Source organism: Camelina sativa, chromosome 1, assembly GCF_000633955.1.
Source record: "Camelina sativa cultivar DH55 chromosome 1, Cs, whole genome shotgun sequence".
Lineage (NCBI taxonomy): Eukaryota > Viridiplantae > Streptophyta > Magnoliopsida > Brassicales > Brassicaceae > Camelina > Camelina sativa.
Window position 1 is genome coordinate 1,066,321 of NC_025685.1, and position 12,612 is coordinate 1,078,932.

The 12,612-nt window shown below is 34.3% G+C and overlaps 4 protein-coding genes and 1 non-coding gene across 8 annotated transcripts in view; 3 read left to right on the forward strand and 2 right to left on the reverse strand.

Annotated features, from left to right (window-relative positions):
• The window catches only part of LOC104790350, a 5,445-nt gene extending 1,209 nt beyond the window's left edge, over positions 1–4,236 (reverse strand). The window contains exons 1-12 of one of the 4 annotated variants that reach the window (XM_019244157.1): positions 4,140–4,236; positions 3,884–3,958; positions 3,584–3,795; positions 3,378–3,462; positions 3,096–3,166; positions 2,919–3,007; positions 2,571–2,814; positions 2,257–2,369; positions 1,849–1,939; positions 1,558–1,686; positions 706–1,259; positions 6–502 (exon numbers count right to left, since the gene is read on the reverse strand). In XM_019244157.1, the coding sequence (XP_019099702.1) occupies positions 73–502; positions 706–1,259; positions 1,558–1,686; positions 1,849–1,939; positions 2,257–2,369; positions 2,571–2,814; positions 2,919–3,007; positions 3,096–3,166; positions 3,378–3,462; positions 3,584–3,748 (1,971 nt within the window). In that variant the 5' untranslated portion in view covers positions 3,749–3,795; positions 3,884–3,958; positions 4,140–4,236 and the 3' untranslated portion in view covers positions 6–72. Of the gene's footprint in view, positions 1–5; positions 503–705; positions 1,260–1,557; positions 1,687–1,848; positions 1,940–2,256; positions 2,370–2,570; positions 2,815–2,918; positions 3,008–3,095; positions 3,167–3,377; positions 3,463–3,583 lie in introns of all 4 variants that reach the window. The other 3 variants (XM_019244158.1, XM_010516122.2, XM_010516194.2) reach the window with 3 other exon arrangements.
• Positions 4,602–5,347, reverse strand: LOC104790657 (auxin-responsive protein SAUR21-like). Its single transcript, XM_010516447.1, has one exon. The coding sequence runs from the start codon at positions 5,078–5,080 to the stop codon at positions 4,790–4,792; it is 291 nt and encodes a 96-aa protein (XP_010514749.1). The 5' UTR covers positions 5,081–5,347; the 3' UTR covers positions 4,602–4,789.
• LOC104790729 (auxin-responsive protein SAUR21-like) lies at positions 8,432–8,957 on the forward strand. The gene has a single exon (XM_010516541.1). It carries the CDS (start codon positions 8,502–8,504, stop codon positions 8,787–8,789), a length of 288 nt encoding a protein of 95 aa, XP_010514843.1. The 5' UTR covers positions 8,432–8,501; the 3' UTR covers positions 8,790–8,957.
• Positions 9,158–9,229, forward strand: TRNAW-CCA. Its single transcript has one exon. It is a non-coding gene; the product is annotated as a tRNA-Trp (tRNA).
• Positions 9,778–10,346, forward strand: LOC104790820 (auxin-responsive protein SAUR21-like). Its single transcript, XM_010516641.2, has one exon. The coding sequence runs from the start codon at positions 9,857–9,859 to the stop codon at positions 10,139–10,141; it is 285 nt and encodes a 94-aa protein (XP_010514943.1). The 5' UTR covers positions 9,778–9,856; the 3' UTR covers positions 10,142–10,346.

The following is a 12,612-nucleotide window of genomic DNA, read 5'->3' on the forward strand; positions in this document are numbered from 1 at the left end:
TTTGCCTTTCCTGAAAGAATCTGGAAAAAAAATCAAATGTCACCTCACAGCAGAATTTTCATAGTTGTCACGCTAGTCATTAGGATCCCATTCTTCATCCTGGTCAAACGCCGAAGCCACCTTACTTTTTGCAAACTCTTCTTCAGTTTCTGACTGTTCAGTGGGAAGATCATGTTCATAATCAGGCTGATCACCATCATCAGTTTTACTCTTTTCTACTCCAGCTGATTTAATCCATTTAGGGCATTCATCCTCACCTCCATAGAGAAATTTGCTATCATCACTCCGTATTTTCCTGGAATCATCAAGGGCCGATGTTCTACATGAGCATTCAGGAAGTGGATGCGAGAGAAACGACCTGGGTTTCGAAAGCATAGACTGCCTGATAAGCCCACTTTCACCCAAACTTGAGTTAAGATGTTTCCTCACACGAAGTGTCCAGTTACGGTTAGGATGGTACATGTCCTCACGGGTAACGTTGAAAAGTTCTTGAATAACTTTCCTGTTTGAGTAAACCAGTGAATAGTTAATGAATTTGTAAAATATAGATTCCACAAAAGTTAGTGAACTATAAGATGCATGATCAGCTACAATTTACGGAATAATGAACCCAAAAGAGTAAGAAGTTTATCCGCATAACAAGTGTGCAATTAACCTAACGATGGAAAGAAGCTAAATGCAGTCATTAACAATAGCCTTTCTTACCTGTCTAGTCTATATGTTCGTGAAGAGGGCCTTTCATAGAGCCTCTGACCCATCACCAAACTTGAAAAATCTGGCCACCCACTACCATCGTTGTTGAAACCGGGGAAGAACACATCAGCTTCTACAGAAACAACAAAATCAAGGGCATCCCACAGTAACCTATGTGCTTGATTCCTAAGATCCATTGGTGAAGGGCTTGGTTCTGTGTCATTCTCCGTAAGCCAACCATACCATCCTTCTTTTTCGTGCTGGTAGATAGGTCTGTCTGGAGGAGGAGGTAGAGGTCGAGGCCGAGGACCTGCCTTGTTCCACTCTTCTTTGAGCTGCTTATCGCTTTTTCGAGTAGGCATTTCATATGTATTTTCTGGAAGCGGTATCTCAGGACCAACCAAATCTGATAACTCTTCTGGGCTGCATAAAGTAGTCCGATCCACTACATTAGGGAACATAGCACGCAGAGGGATCACAACCCGTTGGCCGCCAAACATTTCAGAACCAGCTAAATACATGATCGTCTTTTGAGAATAACCCAATGCTTTCAAAAGAATTCCAACCTGCAAGATTACAATACCAATTATAAAGCCAATTTAGTTCCATAAGAACAGCAGTAAGCCAATAATCAAATTGGTGCATTATAATCCAATTGGTATTACATGTAAGCATAGAAACTTTGCATATATATATATTTAGCTTCGTTAGACACTCTAAGAATTCAAGCACATAGGGGCCACATGTTTTCGAGGCAATTTCAGCTTTCAAGAGATATCACGAATGCAGATATAAAGGGTCATGAAATATAAGAAGACGCCCATATAAGCATTTTTAGCATAACTTGAGAGAAAAATTGAGTACCTCTTCTGGCATGAGAGGACATAAGCCATTGTCCCTGCGCAAGTGGGAGTCTACAATAAGTTCTTCTGAAATAATTTTCTGCTTGATCATCTGAGCCCGCCGATACTGGATGAGTTCACTGTGGATGTCCTTTGAGAATTGAAAGGATAATTATAGTCAGAAACTGTTTCCACCATCAAAACTACTTCCCCATGTAATTCAAGCATAAAAGGTAGACAGTAAAACAATGTAGCTGAAATAAACACTCTGTTCTATCAAAGAATACAGATGGAGAAGGATGGAAAATTTTACCTGGAAAAGCTCAGCACAACCATGATATGCCAATTTGTCCCTCACTAAGCCAGGGTGATAGGCAAGGAAAGGTTGACCTGATTTACGTAACCTAGAAAAAGGAAATCACGTATCTCAATTCTGTCAGGGATGCGCTGTACCTAGTGATAGATGGATAACACCGCGACACATAGGCATAATCATTTTTGGCTACGTAGTAATCCACCTTAAGATCCCAAATCGAAAAAATGGTTACACCTGATACATATTTTTTATAGTTATCACTTATCAGCTAGTTACTCCATCATTAAAGAAACAAATCCTTAGCATCTAGTGTTCTTTCACCCCCTTACTAATCAAAATACACAACTATCTCCTGAATTCGTCCCCTTATTCAATTTAGTTTTGAATTGCAAGTATCACAAATACCTGTCAACCATCTTTTTGCCCAGCACCTGGATTTCTGGACGAAGCTGGAGGGCATGGAAGGCAACTCTACACCTTAATCTTTGAAGTTCAGGCATTGAAGCTGGCAAAGTTGACTGAAAAAAAGACAACATTGTTGAGAATAAAACACCTTGTTTAACTAAAAAGCTTTGTCTCACACTTAAACATAAAACATGATATGACGAGTGATGGTAGTTAGCAGGAAAAAAGTCTACTCATAGATCTCTATAAATTTAGAAGTTACTGCATACAAAAGATATAACACTCTGAAGGGAGAAAAAGAGAAAACACTGTACCTGCAAGCATCCCCCATCAGAGACGATCAGTCCAATAACATTAGCTTTCTTTAACTTTGGCAATACATCCTCGAGGTAAAATTTTGGTGATGCAGAGTTTTTGGGCTTAAAAAGAGGGAACTCATTCCGTTTTCTTGCGGCTTTCAAGCTCTCAGGGAGGGTCTTTGTAACTATAACATCATTTTTAAGAAAGGATATAAACTGCTCTTCATCATAAAGATAGGAGAAACTCTTGAACTTGTTGCTGCACAGCATGTAAAGAAAAACAAGAGTAAAGAAGAGTCTGATACAAAGGCAAATAAGCATGCATTAACAGAAAAGATATTGGATAGAGCTAGGGCGGCGTACCTAATGCCTTTAGAGCGAAGACTTTCTTGAAGCTCTGGAATGACAAGAGTAGCATTTAAAAGCCTGGATATGGTGACAAGATCACATATCTAGAAAAATTGCAAAGACGTTATCAACATGCAGAACGGAAAATACAGAGAGGAATCTTAAATTATAGAGTCAAGTGATGATACATACAGAAGATCTTATCTTGTCAAATCCACCAAATATCTTTGCGTAAATGAAACCATTGTTTTTCGAACTGGGCGCTGCAAAAAGACAGTGCCACGAAAAATTAACAAATATCGAACACAAAATACACCATCCCTAATGGCTTTTTATAATTCCTCAATGGTTTGATACATAATAGAGTAAACATCTTACGGTTGAGCAATAAAGATGCCAGACATCAAAGCAGCTAATGATATATAATGTAATATAAATGCAAATTGAGCATGCAAACAAAGTAAGATACAGTACCAGGATAAGTATTTCTTGGATTGGCATAAGGCTGCAAGGTCTCCAACGATTTAACAGGCCGCCATAAGTGCTTATTTCTAAAATCCTGCAACAGTAAAGACAAATTAACATAAGGCAAACGACATTATGCAGCAGTATCAGATTGAATCCAATTCAAAAATTCATATATATATATATATATATATATATAAATAAATATAGAGTACCTGAGAACCTAACAAAGAATCAAAATCTTGCCAAAGGTTATCTCTAGCAGAAAACGCCAACTGTACACCAGAAGACTTTGTAATGGAAAGATGAACAATGAGGGATCCCATTGATAAGATTAGCACAAAAAGCGCAATCCATTTTACTCTAGATTTGAACACCATCTTCCACCCAGCCCGAACTCGAGCTCTTTCCCCCAAACTAAAGAACCCTAAAATCCAAAATTCAAATCCAGAAGCCAATTTTTTAAAATACCAAAACAAGCTCTTCGCCTCTATATATTGTTGATTAAATTATACCCAATTCAAGGCGAGATCCAGGGGGTCAAAAACGAGGTGAAATTAGAACTGCAACAGCCTCGGCACGATTAGGATCTGATCAAAGAGATGCGTTTAAAAAAAAACTTGAGAGATTTCTCGCATCTTCTTATTCTTCTCTCAATGGAAGTTTCCAGGAGAAAACAAACAAAAGACTCGTGCCAGAGTCAGAAGGAAGTAGTTGAATTGAATTGAGAGTCAGATCAAGAGAGAGAGAGAGAGAGAGACAAAAACTCACTGACAGATTTCCCAGAAATCGAAGAAGCCTCTGCTGAGGAAGAGAGAGGGGTTGCTTTGTTCACAGACAAACTCTGCTGCATACAAAAAAAAAAATATTATGAACTCGAACCGGCTCTAATTTCGGTTTACGATTCTCGGTTGAGAACCAAATTACCAAATCCTCATTCAATTTATCGTAAAATTATGAATTATGATTAGAATTTCTGTTCATTATGGGATTCGGTTTTTAGTAACACCGACAAAAGAAACGGGTACGGTTTGATTTTGTTGTGGAATTGAGTAAACCCGGTTATTACTCATTCTTTAACCGGAAACCCAAATTGATTAGCCCAATTTTATACCCAATAACTCAATATAAGAAAAACCGGGTCTCTGCGTATAAACCCGGTTTGGGTAATTAATTTTATGATTTCATTGATTGATTCTCTCTGATTCTCAATAAACACATAAGATAAACAAATCTGAGAAATCTTTCTGGATCTTATTGTTTGATTCCATCGATATTATTACACAAAAATTTGGCATGTATGTACACATTGGAATATTACCTATCATCTAGATCAAATCTTTCAATTTAAAGAAAGATGAAAAAATATTGTCATCTAATCTAACAGTAAAAGAATGTTAAAAAAATTTCTCATACGATGATCATCCTTGGATCCGAGAAGTTACAGTGAGGAAGGTATCTTCAGGGCAAGGGATCGTCAAACCACCCATCGGATGATTGAATCCGAACTCTTCTTCAGCCTTTATGAGAAGATCCTGAAACAAAGGCTGGTTCAAGTATGAGACTGGCACAATGTGTCTCTGCTTCTTCTTCTGGCTCTCACCTACGTACATTGCAAGAAACCCTTTTGGTGCTGCAGTTTCTTTCCTCGTTCCTCCTACTGATCCCCCAAGAATCTTCTTTGCAGCCATCAAACCTCTTACCAAAGCCATTTTTGTTTTCTGAAACTTCCAAAAATTGATTTTGTTTAGTCTCAAGTACTTGGATTAATGCTTCTTGTTGTTGATGATATGAAGAAGATGTTGTTAGAGGTCGGTATATATAGACTGATCTATGAATTGTTTCGTGGGACATGCAAGAATAGAGTATCATATGGTTATGTTTTCTCAGACGCTATTAGATATTGGCATGTGCTCTTGTTCCTAAAAGTATGTTTCCATAAGAAATCTCTCTGGTATGTTTTTGTCCTCTTCTCTCAACTCAAGCTTCTCTGGTTGAAATTGATTTCTCACATTACCAAATCTTTCTATAAGAACAAACTTATGTGGGGACATGAAGTTGTTCACCAGCAGAACAAAGAGTCTCTGTCACTAAATAAGTTGTTCTCAACCATATCTAGAAATAGGATCACATGACAATCCTATAGAAGATACTTGTGTGGCTAAAATTGACTAATCTCTCTCTTTGTGATCTTGATATGATGATGAACAGTTTAACACAGTCATAATGTACAATGGAGGGTCCCTGTTGGAGACAAAGTCATATATATGGTTGGTTGGTTGATTTGATATGATGAGATACAATGAAAGTATTTCACATCATCAGGGGCACAGTGAAAGCTTCTTGTCTTCATTATAAAACAGAGTAACTAGTAAGAAAAGACAATCCAGTAAAAGAAATGAAATTATAGACACATCCGCTAGCCTAGACTGTTCAGAGCTATGTCAAGAGATAATAGACCGGTTAAACTGAGTTACGTTTGAGAGAGAGAGAGAAAGAAAGACATAAAAATAAAACTCTAGCAACTGAGGGGAAATTCACAATATACAACATGTCATGTGTCATGTGTCATGTGTGTTATCAGATCTTTGGTCTAATCTCAATGGACGAGCTTACACTCCAAACCCGATTTAAAAGGAAATTCAAAGCTTTCACCATTATATATTATCCCATTAAATTGTTATCCATCATGATGTCTCCTCCAATATGAGTGGAAATAAAGAGACGATCTATAAATTATTGCATGATGGGAAATCAGCTGTCAATTTAGCTTTTATAGTCAAAGTGTACATGAATCTATTAATTTGGACTTATGTATTTCTAGTGAATTTGGTCAAAGCTCAGTTCTTATGAATTTATTTATACTGTATTTGACAGAATTTGATTATAATTCAAGTCAATTTCGAGATTTTGTCTCCTGTTTTTTTAAATTAGTGAGTTTCTTTCATAATTTATGAAGATACTATTTACTAAGACCATGCTATTTCTAATTCTATAGAAAGGAACTAAAAATATCATAAATAAGATTAATTAGAATATATTATATATTTCTTATTTAGGATACTTTTCTACTATATTAATCTCTCGCATAATTAAGCTTTTGCTTTCACAATTGTTCAAACACTATTATCTTCAAATTCTGAAACAATGGAGAAAATATCAAAGAAGTGTGCTTTCCTAGTTGTTATATCCGGTAAATTTCATACTATTATATTAAATATTTTTACATGTCGTAAGTGTTTATTTATAACAATGTATGTTTTTTCGGTTCTATAGTGATGAGTACCGTAACAATTCGAAATGTTGAGGCAAAACGTTTATTACGTGAAGAAATATCTCAAATGAAGCTGCATCATAAAGTTCCTACGCAAGTTATTACACCACAAATATTCCACTGCGAAACAGGGTGTTATATAAAATGTGTTCCCGATCCATTTTTTGTTATATGCCTTTGTCAATGCTAAATTTACATATCATCACGTTTAATCGAATAAAGTAACAATTATTTTCACAAATTATTATAATTAGTTGACAGTTATTTTGCCTATATTAATCATTACATTCGAGAATCGTATGGAAAAACTTACTGAAATGTTTTTTTTAAAAAAATTCCATAGTTTTATCCCATTTGGGCTTGTTTATTCAAAAATTATATTTGGTGTCACTCAAGACTTTGACAACTAATTTGTATTCATTAGTCATAATTTTGAAAACAGCCCGCTATGAGCTAAAGATTGTTGTAGAACAGTTTTTGTAGACAGATCTAATATTTTGAAAATAATTTCAAATTAAGGATGTAATCAGATCATTTTCTGGATTATGCATTATGCATATGTTTGATGATGACATTGTTTCTTTCACATCGAAATTTCTATCTTTGGATCAAATCTTTTGGTTAGAAAGCTGAAAAAATGTCAATATATTTACAATAAAAAATGTTGTTCCTCCTATCTAGGGTCATCATTGTTCAAAGTATATTCAGGACAACAAATCGTCAAGCCGCCGGATGATCAAAACCAAACTCTTCTTCGCCTAGCTTTACTTAGAAGAGACTGAAATGAAGGCTGGTTCAAGTATGTCACATTGTCACTGGTACAAAGTATCTCTGCTTCTTCTCTTAGTTCTCCCCGACGTACACCGCAAGAAACCCTTTTGGTGCTTTGCTCGTTCTTGCTAAGGAGCCGCCAAGAATCTTCTTTGCACTGAAGATATTTCTCACTAAAGCCATTTTCTTGTCTCAAGGTTTGATTTTTGAAGCTTTTGAATATGTATGGGATCAAAGGAAGGACTAAAGAGCGATTTCAAGATCTGGATTGCTTGTGGCTGATGATGCTGATATATATAGATCAAATTAATGAGTTGAAACCTATCTAAAATCAATTGAGTACAATGGTGTCTACAAGTGAGGGACATACAAGGACAAGAAATTTTCACATGGTTTTGTTCTCACATTTAAAAGCAGAGTTATTACAATCTACACTCACATAGGACCAAGAGAACAAGATCACATGCTAAGGCCATTGAAGAAGTTTCTCTACGTAGATTGATTGATATATTATGAAATCCATCTAACTAACCATGTCACAGTCTGTCTGCAGAACCTTGATCAGGTAAACACAGTAAGAAAATAATCAATAGATGGGACCAGATTAGCTAGGACATAGAAAACTTCCAATCTATAGAGCATTTGTCATGTGATATGTTCTTGAATATATTGTGATATAAACTTGCTGTTTGAAACCTGACCCCATCTGACCATAGTATGTTGTGAAGAAGGTTTTGGCCATCAGAAGCTGGATTTTGACCACAGAGATCCAATCCCTATCTTAAATTCAAGAAACAGTATATAAATCATTACAACCCAACGATACATGATCGAACAGAACTGACCCAATGTTTCATATATCTTTTTAATATTTTTTGTACTGATTAGCATTTGACAGAAGGCAGACAGATGCATGTGAAACTCTCAATTCATATACGTCCCCACACTTTTCTAGAACACATGTTTCAAATATCCTCTCTTATTGAACTATTTATAAGGACTGAAAACAGAACAACATCTTCATAACCATCAACAATAAGCAATCTAAGAACTCCTAACCTTCAAACATCAAGACTTTTTAGACACAAATGGCTATGATGAGAAGTCTCTTTGTTGCAAAGAATATATTTGGAGGCTCCTTAGCAGGAACGAGGAAAACAACTTCAGCACCAAAAGGGTTTCTTGCAGTGTACGTAGGAGAGAGCCAGAAGAAGCAGAGATACTTAGTGCCAGTCTCTTACTTGAGCCAGCCATTGTTTCAAGCACTTCTCAGTAAATCCGAGGAAGATTTCGGATATGATCATCCGATGGGTGGTTTGACGATCCCTTGTCCTGAAGATACTTTCCTTACAGTAACTTCTCGGATCCAAGGATAATGATTGATCATCCGAAGATACACTTTATTTTTTACTGTAGATAGATGACAATTTTTTCTTTCAATTTTGATCAAGTGGATAGAACTTCCAATGTAAATACCAGTTCTTCTTTGTGTATTGTGACAATGAACGATGGAATCAAACAAAAGATCTAGACAGATTTTCTAAGTTTTGTTTGTATGATGTGTTTATATATTGTAAAATCCAAAAGATTTGTCATGCTTCTACATAATCAGAGAATCATTATCAAATAAATTCCTAAACAGAGTTTATACACTGACGTACGTAATGGTGTGAATTCATCATGCAAACAAAACTCAAATCAACTGCTACTAATATATTGTAAATTAAGGTGAGTAATTATATCCGGATCCGTGGCGCAATGGTAGCGCGTCTGACTCCAGATCAGAAGGTTGCGTGTTCGATTCACGTCGGGTTCAATACCCCGAACTATAATTCCGGATTTATTTTTTTTTCCTTTTTATTAGGGCAATTTCTAGTTTTACCCTCGCGGAGGTGATTCAATGTTTTCTCTCCCATATGCAAACTCGAATACTTGTTTATGCTCTTAATGTATTTTAGGTTTTGCTTTTTCCTATCTCAATTTTTCTAAAAGAAACATCATTCAACGAAGCGTCTACGGCCTAGCTAACCTTGGTCACATGTATTGATCAAGGTTCTACAGACAGTCGACTATGACAGCCTGACAGGGTTTGTTAGGTGGATTCAATCACTACAGAGAAACTTCATATATGTACTTGTACATGTGATCTTATTCTCTTGGTCTTAAGTGAGTACAGATTGTGATAGCTCTGCTTTAAATGCTAGAACAGAACCATGTGAAGAAAACTGTGTTCATGTAAGCCCCACACTTGTAGACAACGTTGTTTTCAATTGATTTTGGACAGGTTTGAAGTATCAACTCACTCTCACAGATCTATATATACAGAAGACTCGAATTCTTTAACCTCATCAACTTACAAGCAATCCAGAACTTGAATCTCTCTCATCTGTATCCATACATCTTTCTTCACAAGCTTCAAGAATCAAACTTCCAGACAAGAAAAATGGCTTTGGTGAGAAGTCTCTTTAGCGCAAAGAAGGTTCTTGGCGGCTCTATAGCAAGAACAAGAAAGACACCACCAAAAGGGTTTCTTGCGGTGTACGTCGGTGAGAGCCAGAAGAAGCAGAGTCGACACTTTATACCAGTCTCATACTTGAACGAACCTTCATTTCAAGATCTTCTAAGTAAAGCCGAAGAAGAGTTTGGTTTTGACCATCCGATGGGTGGCTTGACAATCCCTTGTCCTGAAGATACTTTTATCAGTATAACGTCTCAGCTCCAAGGATGAAGATGATGATGATCCAGCATGCATCAACAATTATTTAATGTGAATAGAGATGACATTTTCTCTCCTCCTCTTTTCTTTTTGTTTCACAGGATTAGAATATTTCGATGTGAATACCATTTTTGTATAACAAAGTTCAAATCATTACAAGTTGCAGAAACTATGATTCCTTAATCAAATCTATCAGCGAATATATATGAAAGAAACTTTTTTTTGTATAACAAAGTTCAAATCATTTTTATTGTCTGGTATGGTTAAGAAAACTGCTGACACTTTGTTCTGCTGGTGAGCAACTTCATGTCCCCGTACAGCTTATAAAATTTTGTTCTTAATTAATTCATTCATTCATTGGAGATCCCCACGAGCCTTCATCTTCCTCTTCTACACAATCAGAGAAACACATAGATGTAGATTTAGATCCTAGTTTCAAGTAACAAAAAAGAAACGAAAATTTAAAACAAAGAGAAAGCAATTCATACCACTTCATTCGCCCTTTTCATTATATCAGATACCTTGTACACAGCTGCGTAAAAAGAAAAAAGAAAAAAAACTATCAATCTCGAAAAAGAAAAAAAAAAATGAATATCTTTTGTTTTATTGCATTAACTAGGTAAAATTTTTGTTTGAGATATTACATTTGTAAATATATTTATTTAGTATAACATTTATAATACAAACTTATATTGGTCTGAAATTAATCAAATTTATGAAAGTTTAAAATATTAATCGTTTCACCCTAAATTTTAGATTGACATGATGACGGACCTGTATCGAATGTAACCGAATTATAGATCGGTTAGATTTTTATAAAATTTTGAACTATCAAATCAGATAAAAACCACAAAAACTAAAATTTCATGAACCAAATAATTTAAATAAAAATGTTAACCCTGTCAAACCTGTCCGCTAAACCATCCTGCAACAGGTTTAAATATTTTGAGCCGCAAAATGTTTTTGTATCTGTCCGTTTGAATTCGTGAGATCCGCGAGTAACCCACATACATTTTAATAAATCTATTATACACAATATAAAAAAAAAAAAATATATATATATATATATATATATATATATATATCTAACACACCAACTACAGAAAACGTAATAGATGACATTAACGAAGCTCAAGATCGCTAAAATCCAATAGTAATAATCGTAGTGAGCCTTGTTGATATTCTCTTCAATCCAGCTAATGTTGCCCTTCTTTGAGCTATTCTCGACGGCATTGAGGACAGGGAGAATACTACTACTATTCTACGATAGTAATTATTTGCATACGACAATTTTAGAGAGATCCTATTTTGAAATATATATATATAATAAAACTATTTGATTGTTTGATACATTAAATATAGTTTACATTAAATTCTACTATATTTGACCAAAATATATATATATATATATACTATATAAATATAAATTATAGGTGTGAATGTGATTATTTATATATGGCAGCAAATTAGTCATTTTTTTGTTTTTTGAAATGTTAAATAGATATTAACAAAAAATAAGTAAAATATGAACAAAACATGAGTAAAATATATTTACTATGTGTTTTCATAACACATAAAATAGACTCTCAGATACTATACCATCTATTTTTTTATTGTTACATTGCATTTTGTTAGTTCATTAAAAATATTTTTTTGTATAAAATTTTAATACAAATTCTCAACTTTCATGTGGTTTTTCATTTTACCTTCAAACATCTAATACATTATATAATAGTCTATTAATACAAATAAAAGAGTAAGAAACATAAAATAAGATTTAATAACAAACAAAATATCACAGATATTTAAAATAAAAAAAGTTAACACATTTTCAAACTAAATACATAACCTAACTACAAAATATATGATTTTACAAATTTTTATTATATTGTGGACAAATGACCTTTTCAACACACATTGATTTTTTTTTACTTTCAGAAAATATGCGATTAGTAATTTTAGGAGTCTCACATTCACAGAGAAACCATAACCGTGCTAGAGAGTTACAGAACCAGACTTGTTCAATGGAAACTAAAATATATACCATGACCATGGAATCAAAAACTTTGTTGGGTTGTAAAAAAAACTTAAACTTTAAAATAATGGAAAGTTACCATGACCATGGAATCAAAAACTTTAAAATACATAGAGTTGTAAAAAAAACTTATGTTAATTCTTTTTTTTTTTCTTTTAAAATTAACGCGTTTTACATTTATTCTTCTTCCTCACTAGTAGTAAAAGATAATGTAAAAATTAGTAGAAGAAATATCTAGAGAAATTAATTTATTTCATAAAGGAGAATTAAATGGTGTTCCAGAATTTTTATAAGATTGGGGTTGGGGTATTTAAATCCAAATATCAGAAAACACATATAACGAGAGAGAGACCAGTTAAGCTCAATTTTTCGAGTTATATAAGCGTGTTTTCGATCTGTTGTTTCTTCTGCGAACAAAAATAATCAATAGAAAATTTTGTTATAGTTC

What these genes read in the sequence shown, in the direction of transcription:
- LOC104790657 (XM_010516447.1), bottom strand. Translation starts at nt 5,080, where the DNA reads ATGGCTTTGGTAAGAGGTTTGATGGCTGCAAAGAAGATTCTTGGGGGA.
- LOC104790820 (XM_010516641.2), top strand. Translation starts at nt 9,857, where the DNA reads ATGGCTTTGGTGAGAAGTCTCTTTAGCGCAAAGAAGGTTCTTGGCGGC.
- LOC104790729 (XM_010516541.1), top strand. Translation starts at nt 8,502, where the DNA reads ATGGCTATGATGAGAAGTCTCTTTGTTGCAAAGAATATATTTGGAGGC.